The sequence below is a fragment of the Marmota monax genome, unplaced genomic scaffold (assembly GCF_021218885.2).
Source record: "Marmota monax isolate L192 unplaced genomic scaffold, Marmota_monax_Labrador192_F-V1.1 WCK01_AAM20220418_F8-fsc00081, whole genome shotgun sequence".
Classification (NCBI taxonomy): Eukaryota; Metazoa; Chordata; class Mammalia; order Rodentia; family Sciuridae; genus Marmota; species Marmota monax.
Window position 1 is genome coordinate 4,806,963 of NW_026695234.1, and position 24,412 is coordinate 4,831,374.

General features: G+C 52.5%; 2 protein-coding genes across 6 annotated transcripts in view; one reads left to right on the top strand and one right to left on the bottom strand.

Moving 5' to 3' along the window:
• Bcl9l (BCL9 like) overlaps positions 1-10,593 on the top strand; it is a 29,845-nt gene extending 19,252 nt beyond the window's left edge. For all 5 annotated transcript variants that reach the window (XM_046438576.2, XM_046438575.2, XM_046438577.2 and 2 more), the window contains 5 exons: positions 3,349-3,559; positions 3,721-3,805; positions 3,888-6,180; positions 6,566-6,847; positions 7,230-10,593. In XM_046438576.2, the coding sequence (XP_046294532.1) occupies positions 3,349-3,559; positions 3,721-3,805; positions 3,888-6,180; positions 6,566-6,847; positions 7,230-8,323 (3,965 nt within the window). In that variant the 3' untranslated portion in view covers positions 8,324-10,593. The remainder of the gene's footprint in view (positions 1-3,348; positions 3,560-3,720; positions 3,806-3,887; positions 6,181-6,565; positions 6,848-7,229) is intronic.
• On the bottom strand, positions 10,464-23,667 carry Cxcr5 (C-X-C motif chemokine receptor 5). Its single transcript, XM_046438581.2, has 2 exons — positions 23,498-23,667; positions 10,464-13,078 (listed from the first exon to the last, which is right to left on the bottom strand). The coding sequence occupies exons 1-2, from the start codon at positions 23,552-23,554 to the stop codon at positions 12,011-12,013; spliced, it is 1,125 nt and encodes a 374-aa protein (XP_046294537.1). The 5' UTR covers positions 23,555-23,667; the 3' UTR covers positions 10,464-12,010.
• Positions 23,668-24,412: the final 745 nt, after the last annotated feature.

A 24,412-nucleotide genomic window follows, 5' to 3' on the forward strand; every position in this document is an offset into this window, starting at 1 on the left:
CTGGGGGGCTGGGATTGTGGCTTAGTGGTAACACACTTGCCTGGCATGGGTGAGGCACTGAGTTCGATTCTCAGCACTGCAAATAAATAAATAAAGGTCCATCAACATCTAAAAAAAATATTTAAAAAGAAAAAAGGGTCTGGGGATGTAGACAGTGTTAAGCACCCTGGGTTCAATCCCCAGTACCAAAAAAAAAAAAAAAAACCTAAAAGAAAAAATAGAAATAAAGAAACATCAGAGAATGTTAAGTTGTGAACTTCTTGAAGTTAGGGACCATAGAAAGGAGAAAGAAAAAATATACTGGCCACTTCATTGAATCCTTACATCCTTATTGCAGAGGAGGAAACGGCAAATGTGGAATGATTGCACCATGTTGGGGAGGGAAAACGCTGGCTGAGATTTCAAAGACTATCTAGTCCCAGGTCCCCTCTCTCAGGTGGGACTGCCTGGTGGCCCTTGGCCTCTGGCTAAATCCTTCAATGGTAGAACCTTCACTGCTTCCTAGGAGAGGACCCCTCCCACACTTCTCATTCACTTTTGTAATATTAGACTACACCTTGTAGAAACTTTGGAAAACATAGGTAGGCGCAAAGAAATTATACTAAAATTCCATACCAAACCACAATGACTATTTTAGTTTTAATGCTATTGGATTCTTGAAGAGTTCTTAATGGAGGGGCAGAACAGTGCTGACATTAATAGCATAAGGTCAGAGATCAGACTGCCTAGGTTGCATCCTAGAGCCTCCACTTTTTTTTTTTTAATATTTATTTTTTAGTTGTAGTTGGACACAATACCTTTATTTTATTTATTTTTATGTAGTGCTGAGGATCAAACCCTGGGCCTTGAACGTGCTAGGTGAACGTGCTAGGTGAATGCTCTACCGCTGAGCCACAACCCCAGCCCAACCACTTGTTATTTGTATAAATTTTGGGAAAGGACCTCAGTTTCTCCTCTATAATCTTTGCCCAGTGTGGTGGCATATGTCTGTAATCCCAGCTTGGGAAGCTGAGGCAGGAGGATTGCAAGTTCAAAGGCAGCCTCAGCAAAAGCAAGGTGCTAAGCAACTCAGTGAATCCCTGTCTCTAAATAAAACACAAAATAGGGCTGGGGATGTGGCTCAGTGGTTGAGTGCCCCTGAGTTCAATTCCCAGTACCCCCCCACCAAAATAATAATCTTTATCTCAAAGATAAGAGGTAAGAGGAGTAAGTTCATACATGTAACACACTTAGAACAGCATTAACTTGTATTTTTATTGTTGTACTAGAAAGTTCCTTATTGATATAAACTCTGACTCCCTCCCCATGCCTTGTAGCCAGGAGCCTGTTATGCATGCTGAGTTTATATTGTCTACTTCCCAGGGCAGCCCTCATCATTGAGGTCTGTTCTCATGTCTCCCCCAGGACAAACTTTTGGTTCTGCTTTTCTATGTGAAATTGGGGAAACAGGGTCCAGAGCAGAGCCAATATGTGGTGGGTCAATCAGAGGTTTATCCAAGAAGGGATCCTGATGATGAGCTATCGGAGGGTGCCCCTAGCCTGGCACAGGGAGGCAGCTTTAGGCGGTGGTCTTGTGTTACCTGACAGTACTGTTATTGTCTGCAGGCCAGGGCCTTTGACTGGTTTATCTTGGCATGGGAATGGGTCCACCCACTTACCTAGACCCATTGATATCCAGTTGTGGATCTTTTGTAGGCTAGGACTGAGAGTCAAGTTTGTGGCTATGGAATAGAACTTTTGGTGCTGAGAGTAGCGGTTCTATTCTGGGAGTGTTCCCAGTGTGTCAGCCCGTGATATTATGAAATATGTATTTGATCTTGCCCTATTTCCTGGCATACAACTCCTCAAATCTTTGGAATCTCCTCAGTGATGTGTGTTTTTATATGCTAATTAGTTCACTGGTGGCTGGCAGCTCTTAGGTAGCTTCTGTATGGGGACTGGTCTCTGGACAGACCAAGGCAGGATTGGACTCTCTGTCCCATTCTCTAATCTGCGGGGCAGGGGAGACTGAGGGTTGAGCTGACCACCCGTGGCCGCTTTGGTATATTATATAGATTATACAGTTATATAACATGGTGGTTCCTGGAAGTTTGCACCTGTGGAAAGAGGGTGGAAGCTGTGCACCCCTTCCCTCATGCCTTGCCCTCTGCAGTTCTTCATCTGTCTCTTTTGTAATGTCTTTTATGATATAAACCAGTAAAGGGAAGTAAAATGTTTCCCTGAGTTCTGTGAGCTGCTTTAGCAGATTAGTAGAATCTCAGGAGTGGGTCCTGGGAATGCCAGTTTGCAGGTTGTTCAGAGGTAGACAACCCAGGGCTTGCAGTTGGCTTGGCATTGGAATCAGGTGGGGGAAGAGGTGGTGGTAGTGGTGGTGGTGGTGGTATTGGTCTTGTGGGCTGGAGCCTTTAACTTGTTCAATCAAATGCTATTGCAGGTAGATAATGTTAGAATTGAACTAGAGGCCACCCAGCTGGAGTCTGCTCCTGCAGAATTGATTGATTGGTTGTTGGTGGGGAGAAATCCCCACATAATTCTTGGTGACCAGAGTCTGCATTTACTGTTTTGTGAGAGGAGAGGGAAAATAGTTTATTTTTCTACATAGCCTTTCTAACCTTCTCCATTTTTCAAATGGATTTTTTTTTTTTTTACTTGTGACATAGTAAATATATTTCTTTGATCTATCCCTTGTACAGGCTGGTTAAATAGTGTTCCCATTGTGTAGGTGAAGAAGCTGAGGCTTAGAGGGAGAACATGTCTTATTCATAAATCACCAAGTCAGTTAGTGGTGGGGCTAGGATGAATCATTGAATCATCAGTTCACGAAACTTCTTTGCTTTCTCTGTGCCTGAGTTACTAGACGGTACATGGACACACACACACACAGACCACAGCAGGAAGGGTCAGAATAGCTAAGGAGGACTTTGGTATGCCTATCCTGGGTTCAAATCCTGGCTCCGCATTAGCTGGGTGTGTGACCTTAGGTGAGTCAGTTCATCCCTGCCAGGCTTGTTTCCTCCTCTGTAACCTAGAGTGTGATGCATTCCTTCCAAAGGTGTGTCAATTACATGAAATCACAACTGTAAGTATCCAGCAGAACACCAGGCATGTGGGAGCCTATTGGTAAGGGCCACATTTTCCCTCTCCCTCCTCTCCCTGTGGACACCACTCTTACCATCCTGGGCAAGGACTGAGCTTTGGCAAACAAGATTGGTGAATATACCAGACTGAAGGAACAAAGGACCCTCAGAAAGGCACTGGGAGGCAGTGGGCTTCCTGGGCAGGAGATGCCAGCTGATTCTCCTTGAATCTGAGACACTCACCCCTTTCCTTTCCTCTCTCTTTTTGCAGATTGTAATGTAGCAGACCCAGCCATGGCGGCCCCACAGCTGGGTCCCGGCCAAACTGCCCAACTGCCCCTGAACGAGAGCAGCGCGCCAGGCCCTCCACATGGCCCCCCACCAGGCCTTCGTCCTGATGCCCCCGGGGGTGGGGGCGGGGGTGTCCCTGGAAAGCCTCCCTCGCAGTTCGTGTACGTCTTCACCACACACCTGGCCAACACGTAAGTGCCTCAGAGGAGACCAGGTCTGCTGTGTCTGCCCAGTGCCCCTCAGCCTGGGGTTCCAAGTGAGCGTGTACAGGGGGGCAGGGTAGGCTGGGTGAGGTGGGGGGCTCCCTCCTACCCACCTCTCTGAGCTGACCATGCCTGGTTCTCTGCTGCAGGGCTGCAGAGGCCGTGTTGCAGGGCCGGGCAGACTCCATCCTTGCCTACCACCAGCAGAATGTGCCCCGGGCCAAGCTTGACCAGGTGAGTGTGGTGCCTGGTTTGGCTCTGAGATTGATTAGGATGTCCCTTACCTATCTTACACTCTGCTTTTGTCCACCTGCAGGCCCCCAAAGTGCCACCCACCCCGGAACCACTGCCCTTGAGCACACCGTCAGCAGGTACCCCACAGTCCCAGCCACCTCCGCTGCCGCCGCCACCACCCCCAGCCCCTGGCAGTGCCCCACCTGCTCTGCCCCCGGAGGGACCTCCTGAGGATACCAGTCAGGACTTGGCCCCCAACTCAGTGGGAGCTGCCAGCACAGGTGGTGGGACTGGGGGCACCCACCCTAACACCCCAACAGCTGCCACCACAAACAACCCTCTGCCTCCCGGAGGAGACCCCAGCAGTGCCCCTGGCCCCACCCTGCTGGGGGAGGCTGCACCCACCGGCAATGGGCAGCGCAGCCTGGTGGGCTCCGAGGGCCTGTCCAAAGAGCAGCTAGAGCATCGGGAGCGTTCCCTGCAGACGCTGAGAGACATTGAGCGGCTGCTGCTCCGCAGTGGAGAGACTGAGCCCTTCCTCAAGGGGCCCCCAGGAGCAGCCAGTGAGGGGGGCCCACCAGCACAAGCCCCTCCTGCCCCCCAGCAGCCACCCACAGCCCCTCCTAGTGGGCTAAAGAAGTATGAGGAACCCTTGCAGTCCATGATTTCACAGACACAGAGCCTCGGGGGTCCACCACTGGAGCATGAAGTGCCTGGGCACCCCCCAGGAGGGGACATGGGCCAGCAGATGAACATGATGATGCAGAGGCTAGGCCAGGATAGCCTGACGCCTGAGCAAGTGGCATGGCGCAAGCTGCAGGAAGAGTACTATGAGGAAAAGCGGCGGAAAGAGGAGCAGATTGGACTGCACGGGGGTCGCCCTCTGCAGGACATGATGGGCATGGGAGGCATGATGGTGAGGGGGCCCCCGCCTCCCTACCACAGCAAGCCTGGGGACCAGTGGCCACCTGGAATGGGCGCACAGCTGCGGGGGCCCATGGACGTCCAAGATCCCATGCAGCTCCGGGGAGGACCTCCCTTCCCTGGTCCCCGTTTCCCAGGCAACCAGATGCAACGGGTGCCTGGGTTTGGGGGCATGCAGAGTATGCCCATGGAGGTACCCATGAATGCCATGCAGAGGCCTGTGAGGCCAGGCATGGGCTGGACTGAAGACTTGCCCCCTATGGGGGGACCCGGCAATTTTGCCCAGAATGCTGTGCCCTACCCAGGTGGGCAGGGTGAGGCGGAGCGATTCATGACCCCTCGGGTTAGGGAGGAGCTGCTACGGCACCAGTTGCTGGAAAAGCGGTCGATGGGCATGCAGCGGCCCCTGGGTATGGCCAGCAGCGGCATGGGGCAGAGCATGGAGATGGAGCGGATGATGCAAGCACACCGACAGATGGATCCTTCCATGTTTCCTGGGCAGATGTCTGGTGGTGAAGGCCTGGCGGGAACACCTATGGGCATGGAGTTTGGTGGAGGTCGTGGCCTCCTGAGCCCACCCATGGGGCAGACTGGGCTGAGGGAGGTGGACCCACCCATGGGGCCAGGCAACCTCAACATGAACATGAACGTGAACATGAACATGAACATGAACCTGAACGTGCAGATGACCCCGCAGCAACAGATGCTGATGTCACAGAAGATGCGGGGTCCTGGGGACATGATGGGGCCTCAGGGCCTCAGTCCTGAGGAGATGGCCCGGGTTCGGGCTCAGAATAGCAGTGGCATGATGGGCGGTCCACAGAAGATGCTAATGCCTTCACAGTTTCCCAACCAGGGCCAGCAAGGATTCTCTGGGGGCCAGGCACCCTACCAAGCCATGCCCCAGGACTTGGGCAATACCCAAGACATGTTTAGCCCTGACCAGAGCTCAATGCCCATGGGCACTGTGGGCACCACTCGGCTCAGCCACATGCCTTTGCCCCCTGCATCCAATCCTCCTCCTGGGTCTGTGCATTCAGCCCCCAGTCGGGGACTGGGCAGACGGCCCTCAGACCTCACCATCAGTATTAATCAGATGGGCTCGCCGGGCATGGGGCACCTAAAGTCACCCACCCTTAGCCAGGTGCACTCACCCCTGGTCACTTCACCCTCCGCCAACCTCAAGTCACCCCAGACTCCCTCGCAGATGGTGCCCTTGCCTTCCGCTAACCCTCCAGGACCTCTCAAATCGCCCCAGGTCCTCAGCTCCTCCCTCAATGTCCGTTCACCCACCGGCTCACCAAGCAGGCTCAAGTCTCCCTCCATGGCGGTGCCTTCTCCAGGCTGGGTGGCTTCGCCCAAGACAGCCATGCCCAGCCCTGGGGTCTCCCAGAATAAGCAGCCGCCTCTCAACATGAACTCTTCTTCCACCCTGGGCAACATGGAACAGGGTGAGTCAGCTGGATAGGCCAGCGGGGTTGCTGGACTCCAGTTGGGCACCTCTGTGGTGGGTAGGCATGGGCTGGGTCAGGTGGTGGTAGTGGTGTTGAACTTTGTCTGAGGCACCATGTACACGTCCCAGGCATTTTGAGGGGTCACACTTGGGACTTGGGATCGCCCCACTGCCTGGGTCCCTGAGGCTATAGGAATTGCTTTGAGTATGGGTGGGCTGTGGTGGTTGTGAGGGGCCTGTGTTCAGTGGGACTGTAGCTGTGCCCGGTGGAGTTAGGTGGAGATTTGGTAGGCTGACCTCTTCCTAAACCCCTAATAAGAGCAGCAAATTCACTTTACCCTCCCCAGTCACTCCCCACTTTCTTTGTCTCCCTGCTTCTATAGGTGCCCTCCCGCCTAGCGGCCCCCGGAGCAGCTCCTCAGCACCTCCTGCCAATCCTCCCAGCGGCCTCATGAACCCCAGCCTACCATTCACTTCCTCCCCAGATCCCACACCTTCCCAGAACCCCCTGTCACTGATGATGTCCCAGATGTCCAAGTACGCCATGCCCAGCTCCACCCCGCTCTACCACAATGCTATCAAGACCATCGCCACCTCAGACGACGAGCTGCTGCCTGACCGGCCCCTGATACCCCCTCCTCCACCATCCCAGGGCTCCGGGCCAGGTGCGAGGACAGGCAGGGGCCACTGGGAATGGGAAGAGTGGGCATGGCCGGGAGTCGCCCCTGTGGTCGTGCTGGCGTCTCCATGCTTCCACAGGGCTGTAGGCATTGGTGTGAGGTCCGGGGCCCTGTTCCCATTCTGGTAGTCATTCAGTGAAACCCAGCCCACAGCACTCAAGTGGTCTTTTCAGCATCCCACAATGTGTCCATGGCAAATGGGGCCAGATCTTGGGCTCTTGCCTTTTAGCTTCAATTTTCCCAGTCCCTTCCCTTGCAACCAAGGGCAGCTGGTCAGTGGTAAAAGGTGGGGAGTGGGGAGAAGGACTGGTTCTGTCTCCCCCAGCTGGTGCACACAGTTCTGACCTCCTTGTCCTCTTTCTTATAGGTATCAGCAACAACCAGCCCAACCAGATGCACCTGAACTCCGCTGCTGCCCAGAGCCCCATGGGCATGAACCTGGCAGGCCAGCAGCCCCTGTCCCATGAGCCCCCACCTACCATGTTGCCCTCTCCCACCCCTCTGGGCTCCAACATTCCACTGCACCCCAATGCACAGGGGACCGGAGGGCCTCCCCAAAACTCAATGATGATGGCTCCAGGGGGCCCAGACTCCCTGAATGCCCCCTGTGGCCCTGTGCCCAGCTCCTCCCAAATGATGCCCTTCCCCCCTCGGCTGCAGCAGCCCCATGGTGCCATGGCCCCTGCTGGGGGTGGGGGCGGGGGACCTGGCCTGCAGCAGCACTACCCTTCAGGCATGCCCCTGCCTCCGGAGGACCTGCCCACCCAGCCGCCGGGCCCCATGCCCCCCCAACAGCATCTAATGGGCAAAGGCATGGCTGGGCGCATGGGAGACGCATACCCACCAGGGGTGCTCCCTGGGGTGGCATCAGTGCTGAACGACCCTGAGCTGAGCGAGGTGATCCGGCCCACCCCGACGGGGATCCCCGAGTTCGACTTGTCAAGGATCATCCCCTCTGAGAAGCCAAGCAGCACCCTCCAGTACTTCCCTAAGAGTGAGAACCAGCCCCCCAAGGCCCAGCCCCCCAATCTGCATCTCATGAACCTGCAGAACATGATGGCGGAACAGACCCCGTCTCGGCCCCCCAACCTCCCGGGCCAGCAGGGCATCCAACGGGGGCTCAACATGTCCATGTGCCACCCTGGACAGATGTCCTTGCTGGGAAGGACAGGTGTGCCCCCACAGCAGGGCATGGTGCCCCACGGCCTGCACCAGGGGGTCATGTCCCCACCACAAGGCCTCATGACCCAGCAGAATTTCATGCTGATGAAGCAACGAGGTGTGGGGGGCGAGGTCTATAGCCAGCCCCCCCATATGCTCTCCCCACAGGGCTCCCTCATGGGCCCCCCTCCCCAGCAGAACCTCATGGTGTCCCACCCCCTGCGGCAGCGCAGTGTGTCTCTGGACAGCCAGATGGGCTACCTCCCAGCGCCGGGCAGCATGGCCAACCTGCCCTTCTAGTCATCCCCTTGGGGGCTGAAGCTGGGCAATATTGCAAATATGCTAACCTTAAAAAAGTTTCTTCCCTCCAGTGTTGGGATGGCCTGGGTCCAGGGTTGGGGTGGAGGGGTGGGAAGGGGCTTGTGTGGGGAGTGGCATTTGTGGAAACCAGATGTGCTGGCAGCTTAGGGGGAAGTGGCAGAGTGGGGTGGGGGGTTTGGGATTGGGGTTTGTTCCGTTTCTGCCTCCAGGACTACCCCTCCCTTCCCTCCGATTCCTATGGAACCTCTATTTTCCCTCTTTCTCTGCACCACCCCCACTTTCAACTATGCTTTGGGTCCTTGGGGGAGAGGTGAAGGAGAGGAAGGGTCTCCCCTTTTTGTCCCTTTGTGCCGCTTTCTCCTCATTGCCCAAGCTCCACTTCTCTCCTCTCGGTGTCTCTGCTCCTCCCGGTTTTCCTTCTGTCTTTTCCTGCCTCATTTCCTTTCCCTGCTGACGTGGCTGACCCCTTCTCCCAACCCCCTCTGCAGGCGGCTGGCCAGGTGGGCAGGTGCCAGCCGGAGCTGTAAATAGAGCGCTGCGCTTTTGTGCTGGTTTGTGCGTGTGCTGTATTTCTGTGTTTTGATAGAAGTCACACAAAAAAAAAAAAACAAAGGATAAAAGAAACCCTTTCCCCTTCTTCAAATGATTGCCCCCTCCATTCCCCTGGACCCAGGGACATGCAGTCCTACACACCCACCCCACTGTTTGCAGTGTCTCTGGGTCCATAAAGGATACCATTTCTGTCCCCTCTCCAAATAGTAAGACAACAAGATGCCCACACCTAAACTGAGGTCACACCACCGAGGCTTCCACCTGGTGAGTCCTAGCAGGGCTGAGACCCCAGGGTGGCAGCCTGTCCGCTGCTGAGTCATTCAGGGAGAAACGTGTGCACGTGTTTTCCCACACCAGTGACATGGCCCCGGCTTCCTGCTGTGGATGTCTGGGTGCCCCTGCTGCTACATCTTAGCCAGAACTTGAAGTCCTTTATCCCCAGTCTGGGATGAAGAAAAGGAAGAAGGGGCAGTATCTGGTGGCCCCCGTGAGTGGAGCCACAGATGAGGTGGTATGATGCCACTGGAACCCATGGCTGCAGTAGCCCTGGGCTAGGTAACCCAGAGTGGGGGGGGCCCTGACTCTTCCAGAGGCCGCCACCTACTTCTTACCAAAGAAGGAAGGAACAGGGTTTGGCTGAGTCAGTCTGCTCCCCTCCAGCCTCCACCCCCTGAGGATGGAATGGGGGAAGTATTGGAGGGGGCTGGGGAGCATCCTGCCGCCTTGACTCGGCCTGCCCACTTGCTGGCAAGGTTCTTCTGCCCAGGCTCAGGGCTATGGACCAGATCTGTCTATGCCACCCAGGCGCAGCCACTGCCTCCCAACCCCCTCTGCTCTTTCCCAGAAGAGCTCCTTACCCGCCACTAGTCAGAGCTGAAGCCATACATGACTGGGTGTTTAGCCCCCCTTGGTCCCAGGAGTAAAAAAACTTCTCCTTTTCTCACTTCCTTTCCTGCCTTGTGAGGTGGCAGGGCAGTTCCCTGGCTGAGGCAGTTTATGCCCTGCCTCCAGGGCCAAGGGTCATTCTAGACAGGGTGTCTTCTACCAGGTCCCAGTCCTTAGCCTTCCTGACCTGCAGGCCTGGCCTCGCCTTGGCAGCTGTAACACAAAGGGAATTCACGCCCACTTCTCCCAGTCTGGTGCTGTCCTCTAGGTCCACCATCAGCCAGGTCAAGCGCCACTTCCTTCTCCAGGGCTGGCTGCAGGCTCCTGACTCCCTTAGCACCTCCCAGGGGCCATGGCCAGGCCCTCTGCATTGGGTAGGGGGGCACCTGTCCTCCATCTGCCCACCCTCCCTCCACCTGGGCCCTATGCCCTGGAGCCCCCACCCCTGTCCCAAGACTGCCCAAACTATCCTCCTTTAAGTGTTTCCTGCTCTGAGGAGAGGGCTCAGACCACAAAGGGCCCAGGGCCCTCCAGGTCCCCTCTTCTCTCACCTCCGCCACTAGCTTCCTAAGGTGAACTCCACAGGTCAGCCTTCTTCCCTCCATCCATGGCCATACCCCCAGCCATTTTGTACCATTATATAAATATATATATATAAATATAAATATATAAATACAATATGTGAAGACATCTTCTTGGTTTTTATTTTGAAACAATTTTTAGGCTTGTTCTGGGGGTCTCTGTGCTGCCTGTACTGTATTGACCTGTTTTATAGGTGCCTTTTTATTAAAAAGAGAAAATTCAGAATCCAACCTTTTGCCTTTTTGCTTCTGTGTCTGGCTCCTCCACTGCCCAGCTTGCTCTTGGATGCTGGGAGAAAAGGGGGGATGCCAGGGCTTCCCCTTCATTCTGTGGTAAGGGCACAGTCCCCCAGGCCATACTTCTGATTTCCAATGGAGGCCTCCAGTGGTCCTGACTGATTTTAGTGGAACTGGGCTATCCAGAGGGTCCCCAGCAAATGCAGGAGTCCCTGATCCTCTACCCCAGATAGAGGCTGAGAGGGAGAGTCCAGAGTGAGCGAGGAGTAGCTTCCTCTGGTTCCATCTGACTAGTATCCTCTGAGGGGCTGGGCATGGCTTCCTGGGGCTTGGGGACTTCCCTGCCCAGGTCTGCTTCTCACACTGCCCTGCCTAAGGTGACACCATGGAGTAGGGGGTGCTGGATGAGATGACTCCAGAGGACCTTTCCAGGGGGCCTCTGTCACCACTCTTACTCATGGCTAAGGGTCCCCTCTGCTGTGGCCAGGACCCTCTGCTCTAATTTCCATGGCCCCATTGATTGTAAGGAGGGTGGCAAGGAAAGAATGAGTCTGCCTCCTTCCATCAGTGCCCAGAGTTCACCAGGACCCTGGATCCTGCCTCCCCTGGCCCAATCTGGGAGCTCTCCACCCACCTCTGTCTGGCCCCGGGGCAGATAAGACAGCTGGCTTTGATTGTCCCTCTCTGGGGGCTTCAGTGGGAGTTTTTCCTTTCTTCCACCAGTCTCCTTTTCTGCTGGCTTGCCTTCTGCTGTTCCTTAGGACACTGGCTAGCTTCCTACTTGGAGTCTGTCCTCTGTAATCCAGGACCCCTTGGCATGGGGCCAACCCATTGCTGTTTTGGTCACTGTCCGTGATCTAAAGAAGATCAGTCCAAGCTTCCTGCTTGGTCAAGACAGCTGCAGAGTTGATCTGGCAGAATGTCCGAATTAAGGAACTAAGAATTGTTAAGGCCACACTCTTGTCACTAGCTGGCCATCTCGGTTTTAATTTCTGCTCATCCCCAGTTCCAGCTTCTCCTGGCTCCATTTGGCATGGGGCATGGGAGGAGAGGTGGGTATCTGTGGCAGTCAGCAGCCCTTAAGAGGATGAGTGTGTTCTGGGAGGGGATTGACTTTCCCTGTGGCCAGGGCTTTGGCCAGCTAGGGTGGGAGGTGTGTGGAGTCCTCTCAGCCCAGGGTGATGCAGATGGGTACAGAGACCTTTGGCTTTGCTTTTGATCTGCTTTCCCTTCCCTGGACTCCAGCCTAGCCTCAGGGCTGGTGGAAGAGTGACAGGGATGTCCTAGATAGAAGCTGCCTCCCTGCTGGGAGGTAGCCAATGTAACACTCAGGACCCCAGCTCCTGTTGGAAGGGACTCCACCGCCACTGCCTGCCCCGAAGAAAGCAGAAACAAAGGGGGGTGCTGGGACCTAGAAGGTGGTGAGGGAGGTGGCATTCTCTGACTCAGACAGACTGCTCTTGCGCCAGCCAGGGAAGAGCTGGCACAGGGAAGCAGGGCCGGTGCAACCCAGCTTGGTCAGAAGTCGAGACAGGTCACTTCGAAACTTCACTCCAGCGAAAGTGTAGAGCATGGGGTTGAGGCAGCAGTGGGCCAGGCCCAGGAACTCGCATATGGTGATGGCCACCGGGAGAGAGCCATTCAGCTCACAGCTGTTGTCCACGGCCTTCAGTCTGGCCAGGGTGTCCAGGAAGATGACAATGTGGTAAGGTGACCAGCAGAGAAAGAAGATGCTTGTCACCAGGATGGCCACTCTGACTGCTTTCTGTCGCTGAGGGCGCCGCTGGGCCTGGCATAGTCTGTGTACCACCCCCACATAACACCAGCCCATTACCAGCATTGGCAGCAGAAAGCCCCCAACATGGTAGAGGAAGCGGGAGGTAAACCAGGCATTGGTTTCAGCTTGGTTCTCCTGAGGGAAGGTGCAACGTGGCAGGGAGTCATTGCTGTGGGGTTGGCTGACCTTGGCGAAGAGGATCTCCGGCAAAGCGAAGAGGAAGCCTGCCAGCCAGATGGTTGCACAGGTGATGTGGATGGAGAGGAGGCGGCGGTGACGGTAGGCGTGGACGGCATGAACAATAGCCAGGTAGCGGTCCACAGCGATGCAGGCTAGCAGCAGGCTGCTGCAGTAGAAATTGATCTTGTGCAGAGCAATCACAATTTTGCAGAGGGAGGTTCCCAGGACCCAGCCCACAGAGCCTTCAGCGATAGCAAAGGGCAGGATGAAGACTAGTAGGAGGTCAGCCACCGCCAGGTGGAACAGGAAGGTCTCGGTGGAGCTGCGCGTATGCCGGTGCCGCTCGAGGATCACCAGCACCAGGATGTTGCCCATCAGGCCCAGGAGGAAGATGAGGCTGTAGGCCACAGGCATGAACACAGCCTTGAAGGAAGTCAGTAGGGGCCCCTCAACTGTGGAGCAGAAGTGACTTTCCTGTAGGGGGGTCTCTGTGCTGTCATTGTAGTTGGCAAACTCCTTGTACTGCAAGGACAAGGAGACAGAAGGGTGAGAAACTGAAGACTCCATTTTTCCAGAGGAAGCCTAATGATGTGTAGATGTTTTCTATCCCTCCAGGAGGCTTTTGGCCCTATTCTCTCATACGTCCTGCTGATGAAATTCTAATTTTCTTTGGAGTATCCTTGAACAAATCACTTTGTCATTTCTGACTTCCTTTTTAAATTCTTATCTATCTATCTATCTATCTATCTATCTACCTACCTACCTACCTACCTACCTATGTATTTATTATGATGCTGGGGACGAAACCTAGGGCCTCATGCATGTTAGGCAAGCACTCTATCACAAAGTCACACCCCCCGTCTACAATTTCTGTTATTCATCTGTAAAAGGGATTAATCCCTCACAGGTTGATGATGAGGATGAAAGGAGATATATGCTGTGGATATGCTTTGTAGACTCTAAGGGATTGTGTACCTGTGACTTATTTTTTATTTATGTGTCCTTAGGTATGGAAGGCTGCAGGCTGGGGGACTGGCATCAGGATTGCCATTTGGAGACTGGATCTAGTTGGGACAAGGAGATAACTGTTCCAATTCTGAACAGAATAGAGGGCACTGAAACTGGGGATCCCACTGGCGGGGAGGGAGAGTGGGTACTGATGTGATCTGCTGGTTTCTTCTTGATCTCTCCTCCTATTCCTGCCTGTCTTCATTATCATTGAAATTGTGGTAGCAACCTTCCATCTAGTTTAATCCACACAAGAAACTCAAGACATGCCATATGACTCTTATTTTACAGAGGAGTGTTGCTGAAGATCAGGTTTGTTTGAACTCATGTATATCTACCTCTGGAGCCAATGAGCAGCACCGCCTGGGCTTGCCTTGAAAGATGCCTGGTAGGGGCAGATGCCCATCCCTAGCAAACTCTCTAGGCGAGGTGAGCCCCGGAACAGAAAGCCCAGGGGCAGAAGGAAGTGAAGGAGGCATCAGACCAGGCCCAGGGGAGGGAGGGAGCCTGTTTTAACTGAAGGGGGTGTGCCCACTATGTCTCCGGAAGTTCCCTCCTCCCCATCCTCCTCCTCTCTCCATCAGCCCCCCCACCCCAGCACTCGGGTTGTTTACCAGCTAACCACAGAGGAAGACATGGTGCCTGTTTTCATACCTTTCACTCACAGCTGCCCCTGCACCTGCTCCTCCTCACCTCCCAGATCTGTTCTTCCCACCCTCCCCATCAACCCCCATCCCCGTGCAATGCAAAACCAATGATACCCAACTTTGTGTGTGTGTGTGTGTGTGTGTGTGTGGTATTGGAGATTGAATGCAGGGGTGCTCTACCATTGGGTTACATCCCCAGCCCTTTTACTTATTAATTTTACTTTGAAACAGGGTCTCCTTAAATTGCCAAGGCTGGCCTCAAATTTGTGATCCTCCTGCCTCAGCCTTCCAAATAGCTGGGATTGCAGTCATGAACCACTGTGCCTGGCATAATGCCCAACTTATGTGGGTTCTAAAGACAATTCTATAAATGATCAGCCCCAGGGAGGCAGAGATGGGTGGAGTACTCTGTCCCCTCTCTGGGTGGTCTCACTCAGCCCCCTTTCACGGGGAAAGGGTCTTCCACAAACAGTGGGTCATTCACTGGCTGCCACAGGACTTTCTTGCCACACAGGAGCCCCAAAATGGTTCACACCCTCACTCCCAGTGGTGGGAGAGCCCATTCCCCACTTGGGTCTTTCCTTCTGGTCCCTGAAGAAGATGACTCCATGAGAAGGGGATGGGGAAGATACACAGTGATGCAATGGCAAAGCCATCTGCCACCCCCCCTAGCATTGCCCTCTTGTATCGCCTCAGTCCAGCCTTTCTTCACCCTATTGTTCGGGACTGCCATCTCTCCATGGGTCCCTTTCCTGCCAACTTCTCCACTTCTGTCCACTTCTTGCATGGAGGACAGGGTGAGTCTTCTAACACATAAATCCCAACTGAGTGGCACATGCCCATAGTCCAGCTACTCTGGAAGCTAAGGTGGGAGAATTACTTGAGCCCACGAATTTGAGACCAGCTTGAGCAACATAGTCTCAAAAGCAAAACAACAGCAAAGAAGCCCTCCACAAATCTCATCACATCAGTGTCCTGCTCAAAGTCCCTTCCTGGTTCCCTGCCACCTGTAAGCAGTGTTTGTTTCATTTTGTCTTTATCTATTTTTTTTTTCAATTTCACATTTAATAGCAAGGCCATGATAAGAAAAAGGCTTTTTTTTTTTTTTTTTTTTTTGGTGCTGGGGATTGAACCCAGGGCCTTGTGTATGCAAGGCAAGCACTTTACCATCTGAGCTATATCCCCATCCCAGAAAAAGGTACTTTTGTGATAAGGTTCATCAGGAGAAGAATGGAGTAAGTGGAACTCCTTGCATTCACAACAATGACAGTGTGTACTTGAAAGAAATGAGGCTTCTTGGCAGCTCTCCTTGGCAGGGAAAGATGTTCAATATACATTGCTAAATTCAGAATCAGTTGCAGTCATTCCACACAACATGATTCTGTAGACTTAGCAAGTGCCCTTGATTATATTTAGAATGGTTCATTGGAGTCGAGGATCCAGGTTCTCCTTCTTGCTTTTGAACCAGAACTCTTCAATCTTTTTTTTTTGGGGGGGGGGTAGGGGGATACCAGGGATAGAACTCAGGGGAACTCAACTACTGAGCCACATCCCCAGCCCTATTTTGTATTTTATTACAGGGTCTCATTGAGTTGATTAGCAGATTGCCATTGCTGAGGCTGGCTGTGAACTTGCAATCCTCCTGCCTCAACTTTCCAAGCTGCTGGGATTACAGGCTTGCATCAACACACCCAGCTGGAGCTCTTTACTCTTTATTTATTTATATTTTGGGGGGTGCTGGGGATTGAACCCAGGGCCTTGTGCATGTGAGGCAAGCACTCTACCAAGTGAGCTATATCCCTAGCTCTTGATCTGTTCACTCTTGACTGTGTGGTCAAAAACACAGTTTTTTTTTTTTTTAACTTTGTTTTGTTTATTTATTTATTTTTTAATGTGGTGCTGCGGATTGAACCCAGCGCTTCACACATGTGAGGCAAGCGCTCTGCCACTGAGCCACAACTCCAACCCCCAACACATAGGTTTTTGTTTAAGGAAATTGTTCTATTTTCATTTGCAAGTCATGGACCTCTAGGGTGAGATCTAAACTCCTTTGAGGGCCTTTAAATGCCTCCAAAATGTATATCCCCCTGATCTGTCAAACCTTATCTTCCACGGTACTGTGTTAAGCACTCTGTGTTCCAGGGAGCAACACCCCACCTGCTCCTTCCACCAAACTTTTGCTCAAACTCCTGCTTTGGCCCAGCAGGCCTGTCTCCTCAAGTTTGCCTACATAATTCCTGCCCTTCCTTCAAGATCCAACCTCCTACATACAGCCTTCCTAGCTCCTTGCACAAAATTACAGCCTTGCCTGGGGTCAACAGGACTTAGTCTGCTTTTATATTCTGCAGTTCTTGCCTCTTGCATCTATCTAGGGTTCTTTTTGCCTTCTTGGGAATTGTTTTCAAGAGTCGTTTAATATGACCCATTGGCCTCTTACTGCAATTGAGCAGGAGGTCAAGGGGAAACAGAGGTGAGCCGTCCCCCTGCTGAGCACAGGCTTCAGGCAGGGAGGGGAAATGCGGAGGTTGAGGCAGTTAGTGGGGCTGGACTCCACCTATCTGGGCAGTGGCTGAAGCCTGGCTGCCCCATAGTTCAGGGGAGGGCACAGGACCAGCCAGCCTATCTGGCCCACAGGCTCAACTTCTCACCTGCCCTTCAGAGTATCTAGGCTGATTGGTTATTGACTATTTAAAGTCAACACGTGGAACATCTCTCCAGGGACCCCATCTCCAGAGAACCCAAGTTTGTGGGAAGTGGTCTGTCTCTTTCTCCTTGACAATAGGTATTGGCTTTGCAAAGTGCCCAGAAAGAGGGGAAGATGGGAGGAAGCTGGTTTGAGGGGTACTGGAAGTTGGTAGTACATATCAGCAAGAGGTGTCAAACAGACATTTTGGGGGTTTGTGAGTGACATGTGTTAAAGCCACTTCTCATACACAGGAGTGTATTGCTCCCCCCCAAAAAAACAAAACAAAACAAAACAAAAAAACCCTTAGTAATGCAAGGTTGGCTCTGCCCCTAGTGGAAAGAGATGAGGAGTCAGGAATCCCGAATGCTGTGGGGCCTATACTGCTTACCAGAGCGCTCGTGACTTACAACAGAGGGAGCGCAGGGTGGGCAGCTGGATGACAGGCTCACTCACTTTTTGCCATAAGAAGCAGCAGAAACCCAAGGCCCTCATGCCCACTCTGATGGCAACAGACACCCTGTTTGGACACAGACGGGGGCCCATTTGGGGCCATAGCAGCATGTGGCACCAACAGGCACCCACCAGACCACAACCAACACACAGACCAGGAACCCCTGCCCCAGAGAAGGCAAGAAAACATGATAACTGCAGTGAAGCTGGGCACAGAGCTGGGAATCTAGTTAGAAAATTGCCATGAGTACTGGGGCAGATTGGGGCTAGGGCAGCATCTGGCAGTAGGGTGGGGTAGGGAAGGTGGGGTGCAGAGATTCAAAGTACTTGGCCCAAGGTGGGGTCCACAAATGTTCCTCTTCTCCTTCCCTCCATGTAGGACCCAGGCCCCTCCCTGGCAATTAAGATCTCCAAACCCCATGTGACTTCTGTGAATGATGAGGCCACCTTAGTGCCCTGGGCTGGCCAGGATCTGCTGGCTCAGATTCTCTGTCAGCAGGTATTGCAGGGTGAGGCTGGTGGTCTAGGGCATTCCTCAGGGATCTACCCTGGACTCTCTCCTCCTTAGCACTCTCAGTCCTGCCTGGAATGGAGACAGGGCTGGGGGATACTTTAAACGATGCAGAGTTCTCCATGAGCTGGCACCACAGGCCCAAAGTAATCAGGTGGGATTACATGAGTGAAAATAGAAATGGGTGTGGTGGCAGAGGCCTTTAATCCCAGCAGCTCAGGAGGCTGAGGCAGGAGGATCGCAAGTTCAAAGTCAGGCTCAGTAATTTAGCGAGTTCCTAAACAATTTTGCAAGACTCTGTAAATGAAAATGGCTGATACTAGTGGGTTCAATCCCTGGTACCAAAACAAATAAAAACTCTAGTTTTTCTAAAAACAAACAAAACAGAAAAACCTAAGAAGAACCCCCCCCCCCAAACAAATAAATAAATAAGAGGAGAGAGACAAAGCATCAACTGTCCAGGGAAAAGCGAGGGAAGAGCTGGTCACAACAGTTCGTGAGAAAAGACTTGGGAGTTTGTGGACTGAAAGCTTAAAATGAGTCACTAGAGTGATGTGGCTGACAGCAAGGTAACGTCATCTCTAGGTGAACAGAAGCCTCTGATCGCAAGCCTTTGGTTGGTCTGGACAAGGGATGAGGTAGTCACTTTGCTGAGGGGTTTAGAAGACTGTCCTGGAAGGGAGTTTTCAGGTTCCAGGGGTGTAGAGTCTGGGAAAGAGAACACTGGAGTCCATGAGAGCTGTCTTCAAGAATTAGAAAGAGCCCCCGTGGGCAAGAAGGCAGGGATGGACCCTGGTGTGAGCTTCCAAGGGGGCAGGTAGGAGGAATGGGCTGAAGTTACGGGGTGGAATTTCCGTCAAAGGAGGGATAACTTTCCAATGGCAAAATTGTCTAACACTGGGAAGGAGCCCTTGTGAGTGACAAATGTTTAAGTGAAAGTTCATGGGAAGAAATTCCTGCCTGCCCTGGGAAGGAGGAGACTGGATGTGGCCTTCAGCTGCCTAATGCGCCCAGCTCCTGTTCTGGGCTCCCGGCTCCCAGCTCGCAGCTCCCTGATCCCATTTTGATTCTCCCATCCCTTGCCCAGGACTAGTGGTTCTCAGCATGATCTTTCCCCCCTCAGTACCAGGAGTCTTTTCTCCCCCAGCCTGTCCTGCAACCAGTGAATTTCCCAGCCCTGAGGAGGGGACAGGACTACCCACCAAGCACATGGCTCCCCCAGGCCCAACCTCAGGACTCCAAAGACTGAGTCACCCTGGGCTAGGGAGGCATCTACACACAGAAGCTGATGGGTCATAGCTGTGGCCATGAGGACCACACGTATCTCTGCGTGGACATCCCAGCAGTCAAGAGCTGGAAGTGGAGCAGCCAGGGCCTCTGTCGTTTCATCTTTCAGCCGTGTGAAGGCCCAGGGGTCTAGAGGAGTGAGATTGGGCTCCTGGTGTGAATGTAGGTTTGCACACTCTTCTTCCTGAAGGCCCACACTCTGAAGACCATCTGAAACTCTTGCGGGTCATTTGTTCCAGCTCCTCCTTTTCTCTCTACCCAAGGGTTTTGGCCCTTAAGAGTGTGGCACTGCTCTGGCAGTGGTTTTGGGGGAGACTTTAAGCTACTTTCACCTCTGCATTGAATCTTTAGATTTAAAGGGATCCCCACTTTGCACCTCAATATCAGATTGCATTTTAGGGACTGCAAAGCACCTGCAGACATGTCTCCTAGCAAGTTCTTAAAACTATCTCCTGGGATAGTATTGATTTGAACTATTTCACCCCCCCATTCCTGAAAGAATACTAATTTTTGTGTTCTGATTCTCCATTTCAAATACATGGCTACTTTTTTCTTTCTTTTTTTTATGGACAAATACCTTTATTTTGTTGATTTATTTTTATGTGGTGCTGAGGATAGAACCCAGTGCCTCACAGGTGCAAGGCAAGCGCTCTACTGATGAGCCACAATCTCAGCCCCACATGGCCACTTTGAAAAGCTATCCTGCCAAGAGTGGGGTCAGATCCAGTTTGTGACACCAAGGAAGGCAAGAGAAACTGACAGAATCTCTGTGGTCTGTGTGCCTAAACCTAGATTCCCCCCAATGCTGATCCCTTCCAGGATGGCCTCAGGCCTCTCCCTCATTTCTGACCCCTACAGCTACCCTGCAGTTGGGCCTTCCACTGGGTTCCTCTGGGACTTTTGAGCTGGTTGCTGTGGGGGGGTCCTTCCCTGCCCCTAGGTAAAGCCCAGAAAAGCCTGAGCTGGTTTTGGTTCCTCTTCTTCTCACCTCTTGGGTGAAATGTGACAGTGCATGTGGACTGGATTTGTAGTCTGTGATGCTCTGGTCACACTGAGGTCATGGTTGGTGGTGATGGGGTCAGGTAAAATCAGGTTTGGGGGCTTAGACCAGCCTCCCCCTGCTCTATGGCAGTTGGCTGGTATGTAGGGCAGGGCTGGAGGTATAGTTCATGACCATCCCAGGTCCTGCCTCTACCCAGAGGTAGTGCTTTCTTCAATAAAGCTTCCTCTAGACAGGATCTTCTGTCTGTCTATCTAGACCTGTCTAGACCTACCTTCCCAACAAGGTGGTTCCCTGGCATGTCCACCCTGAGGTCCTGGCTCCTTCTTTCCAGTTCTTAGCCATCTAGATTTTTTTTCTGTTTGTATCCTTCATTTATGAAAATTAACAGCCCACCTGAGGAAAGCAGGCATTTCATTTTATTTTTTGCAGTACTGGAGATTAAACCCAAGAGCACTCTACCACTGAGCTGCATCCTAAGTCCTTTTCATTTTTTATTTTGAGATAGGGTTTCACTAAGTTGTGGAGGCTGGCCTCGAACTTGTGATCCTCGTGCCTCAACCTTCCAAATTGTTGGGATCACAGGCCTGCACCACTGTGCCTGGATGAAAGTAGGCAGCTTAAATGGTCAGAGTTGATCTTAGAATTCAAGAGCAGGAAGGGAACACACGATGGCCAGTTTATGGACAAGAAACCCAGTTCCAACCCCAACACTGAAGTGTAGAACCAAATAATCTGGAAAAATGGACCAGTATTTAGTTTGGACAAAGGCAGGGAGGGGAGTAGGAAGCAAAAGGAATAGAAGAAGCTGGACGGATTCCAGAGGGAAATGTGAGCTAAGGATTCAACTGTACCATAAGTCAACAAATATTTTCTGGGGCCAGGTGTGGTGGCACATGCCTGTAATCCCAGCAGCTTGGGAGGTTGAGGCAGGAGGATCACAAGTTCAAAGCCAGCCTCAGCAACTTAGGAAGGTCCTAAGCAACTTAGCAAGACCTCATCTCAAAATCAAAAAGGGCCAGGGGTGTGGCTCAGTGGTTAAGTGCCCCTGGGTTCAATCCCTGGTACCAAAAAATATTTACTGCAGCAAGGGGTGGCTCAGTTGACTCAGTTGTTGTGGTTTAGTATACACAAGGCCCTGGGTTCCATCCTCAGTTCTATAAAAAAACACAAACTCAAAGCAACTGTTTAAGAAGGCACTCCGGCAGGACCCTTCTGCCTACTCTTCCAGCCCAGAGCCTCTGTGCTATGACGCTGCTAAGGACAGTCTACTGAGCAGTGCTGCTCAGGGCCCTACAGGGAGACTAGGCTGGAGGGGGACGGTCTGCATTCCCAAGGGGACAAGAGCCTCAGAGAGAGAGTATTCAGGAGGTAGGTGAAGAAGGGAGGGGGCACTGGCGGTGGCTGATTGAAGAAAGGCTCCAGAGCCTGCCGGGTTTCAGGACTCCTGGGCTCTTGGCTAGACCCTGATTGAGGGGTCCAGGCACATTCAGATGCCTGGATGAGGACCACCGGCTTAAGGTATAGCATGAAGCCAGTTGCCAGGTCTCTCTCCTTGGGATGGAGCTTTTCTACATGACATGGAACGTGCCCGGTTATCCCCCTGCCACCACCTGCCTCTAGTAGGTCACGCAGTGAAGTGAGGTGTGCAGTTAGGGGAAACTTTTGAGGTTTCTCAGAAGCCAGGAACGGCCAGATCTCCAGGTGGTTATTAAAACATCCAACTGGGTCAGGGCTTGTGGACAGCTTGAAGCTTCGGGTAGAGGACACCTGGCAGCCTATGAGGTGCGGCCAGTGGCCGGCCTGGGGCTGGGGCAGGAGCACATTACCTTGGAGGGCTGTGAGGTTGTAGGTTGATCTGGGGCACAGCCCAGACCTGTGGTTAGACTCAGGGCCGGCTGCGTTGGCGTGCCTCTGGGCAGTCACAGAGGGCCTGAGCTTAGAAGGAGCTCTCACTTGGCTCTGCTGTTGCAATCCTGAAATTACTAACACTTTTTCAACAAGGGGCCCTGCATTTTCATCTGGCATTGGACTTGAGACGTCATCAGCAGGACCTGATTAATAGATGGATTAGTTACACATCTGTTTTAACCGGTTAGATCCCAGAGGCCAGACTTGGTGTAAAGAACCTTTCCCTTCGCTTCACTTCTGCCATGTCCCACTGACACTTCCCAGCCTGTGACCTGGGCAAGAAGAGAGGCAGCTTTTTCCAAGCAACTCTGGGATCACAGTGGGTAGAGTTATAAAAGGAGGGAACTGAACACCTGCTTAGGGTGAACTTAAGGTCAGGAGCCAGGGTCTGAATCCTTTATGACCTAGGCCAGAGTGCAGCTCAGAGTAAAGCCCTTTCACCAGGGATGGCCAAAGACCAAGACAAAGTTTCCAAGAAACCTTCTTAATCAGTCCTCTGCTGCCTGCATACCAGATCCCTCCTTGGGGGTCCTCTGGTCGAGCCACTTCCCACATTCATTATTCAGGAGTTCAGTGACAACCAAGTCAACTGAACCATGATGCTTCATTGTAGAGACTCAAGCGTGCCAGACCCTTTTATTGTGTGTGGTACCGGGGACCATTTTTGTAGCCCACCTAAGAAACCCTTCCAAGAATACCTTACCTCTAGAGACTCCAGTTCTTTGCAGAAGGCTACAACATGCTCTATAAGACATTTATAGGATTCACACAGGGCTCTCTCCCCAACTCTGCAACCCCTGTTCCCCAGCTCTGGCCCCGGGGATCCTCTCCCTTGCTACCATCTGGTCTCATGCTTCCTTGGGTCTAGAACATAATCATTGTCTCACAGATTCCAAAGGTTACTTTCTTCTTGGCTGGGCCATAAGCCATTTGAGGGCAAAGATTAAGTCTTCCACTTATCCATCCAACATAGAATGTCATGCCCTGATGATATAATCATATAGCAAGAGATGAACAGCTCTACATTGATTGATTGATTGTGTAGCAGTGCCAGCCTCCCAACACAAGGACAACCTCCAAAGTGCTTTCCTGTGTAGTCCATTCTTCCAGCCCAAAGAGGTGAGGGGAGGATTTGGTATTGAGAATGGAGAGGCAGAGTCCTGGGTCCCTGGTCATATAGCAAGTCAGGGGAAGCTGCCGGGCCTGGACCTGGGTCTTCCAACTCCTTCTAAAAGATGTCCATCAAGGGCAGCAAGTTTACTTATCCACTGGAATGGAAAATAAAACCTTAAAAGGCAAGAGCTGATGGACCCATCTAGATTCTGTAGATCTACAGTAGAAGGGGACTCCCAAGTTGTCCTCTCTCCCTTAGACTTTGGCATAGAATATTTAGAATTCCAAGTAGGGCCTGGGCAACAGAGAGAAGCCTGCCCCTACTCACCAGGTCTCCCAGGTTGTAGTTTGTGAAGTCCATGTCGAGGGCCAGGGGGTAGTTCATGGCTGCAGCTGTGCGTCACCACGCGCTGGTCACTGACTGATGCTGAGAGGCTCTGCATCTGGTGCCTATGGAGAGGTGGCAGGCGTCAGCTGCAAATTTAAACAAATGACTCGCACGCAGTCTCCTGGGGCTGCCTACGGCCCGCTGCCTGCCTTACCACTCACCAATCATCTTTTTTTTTTTTTTTTCCACTGGGTCTTTTCTGTTTTTTTGAATAAAAAGGGAAAATCCCCCACAGCACCAGTGCTCATCAAGCATTTCAACGTCTTTCCTGGCAACTGTAGTCTCAACTGGGGCTTGGGACTGGCTAGAAGGCTGTCTCTCGCTTCTGTCGCTGCACCTCTGAAGCGACTTGTGCCTTGTGTCAAAAACCACAGCTGACAAGGGAAACTCCCCAAGGAAAAGCAGGAGAAGAGACCTTCCAACCACCTGTCCTCCAAGCCACCTCTAGACCCTTTTCACCTTTCTTACCACCATGGTGACCAACCATCTCTGCTTGCCCAGGACTGAAAGCCCCTGGTCCTGGGGAACCCCTGAGTCCTGGGCAAACCAGGGCCCTCAGTTAACCTACATGCCACCATCCTTTTGCCCAGTCAGGGGCAAACACCCTTCTCTTGCCAGCTGAAGTTTGGAAGAGATAGGTTAGGATTTTTCAAAGGGAACAACCCTAAAACAGTACTGGAAGGCAAAGATGAAATTACCAAAGGAAAGCACAGCTTCAACATAGTCACGGGGTCATTTTCTGATTCTCAAATAACCATGTTCTACCTACGGATGAACTTGGTTGGCATATAAATCATTAACATCGTAGCCTACCTGGCTTGAGAGGACGTCAGAGTTCAATCCCTGGGTTTTCTT

Excerpts from the sequence above, each read along its gene's own strand:
- Cxcr5 (XM_046438581.2), bottom strand. The coding sequence starts at position 23,554 with ATGAACTACCCCCTGGCCCTCGACATGGACTTCACAAACTACAACCTG. Across the intron at positions 13,079-23,497 it reads ACTACAACCTGGGAGACCTG|TACAAGGAGTTTGCCAACTA; the intron begins GTGAGTAGGGGC and ends TTGTCCTTGCAG.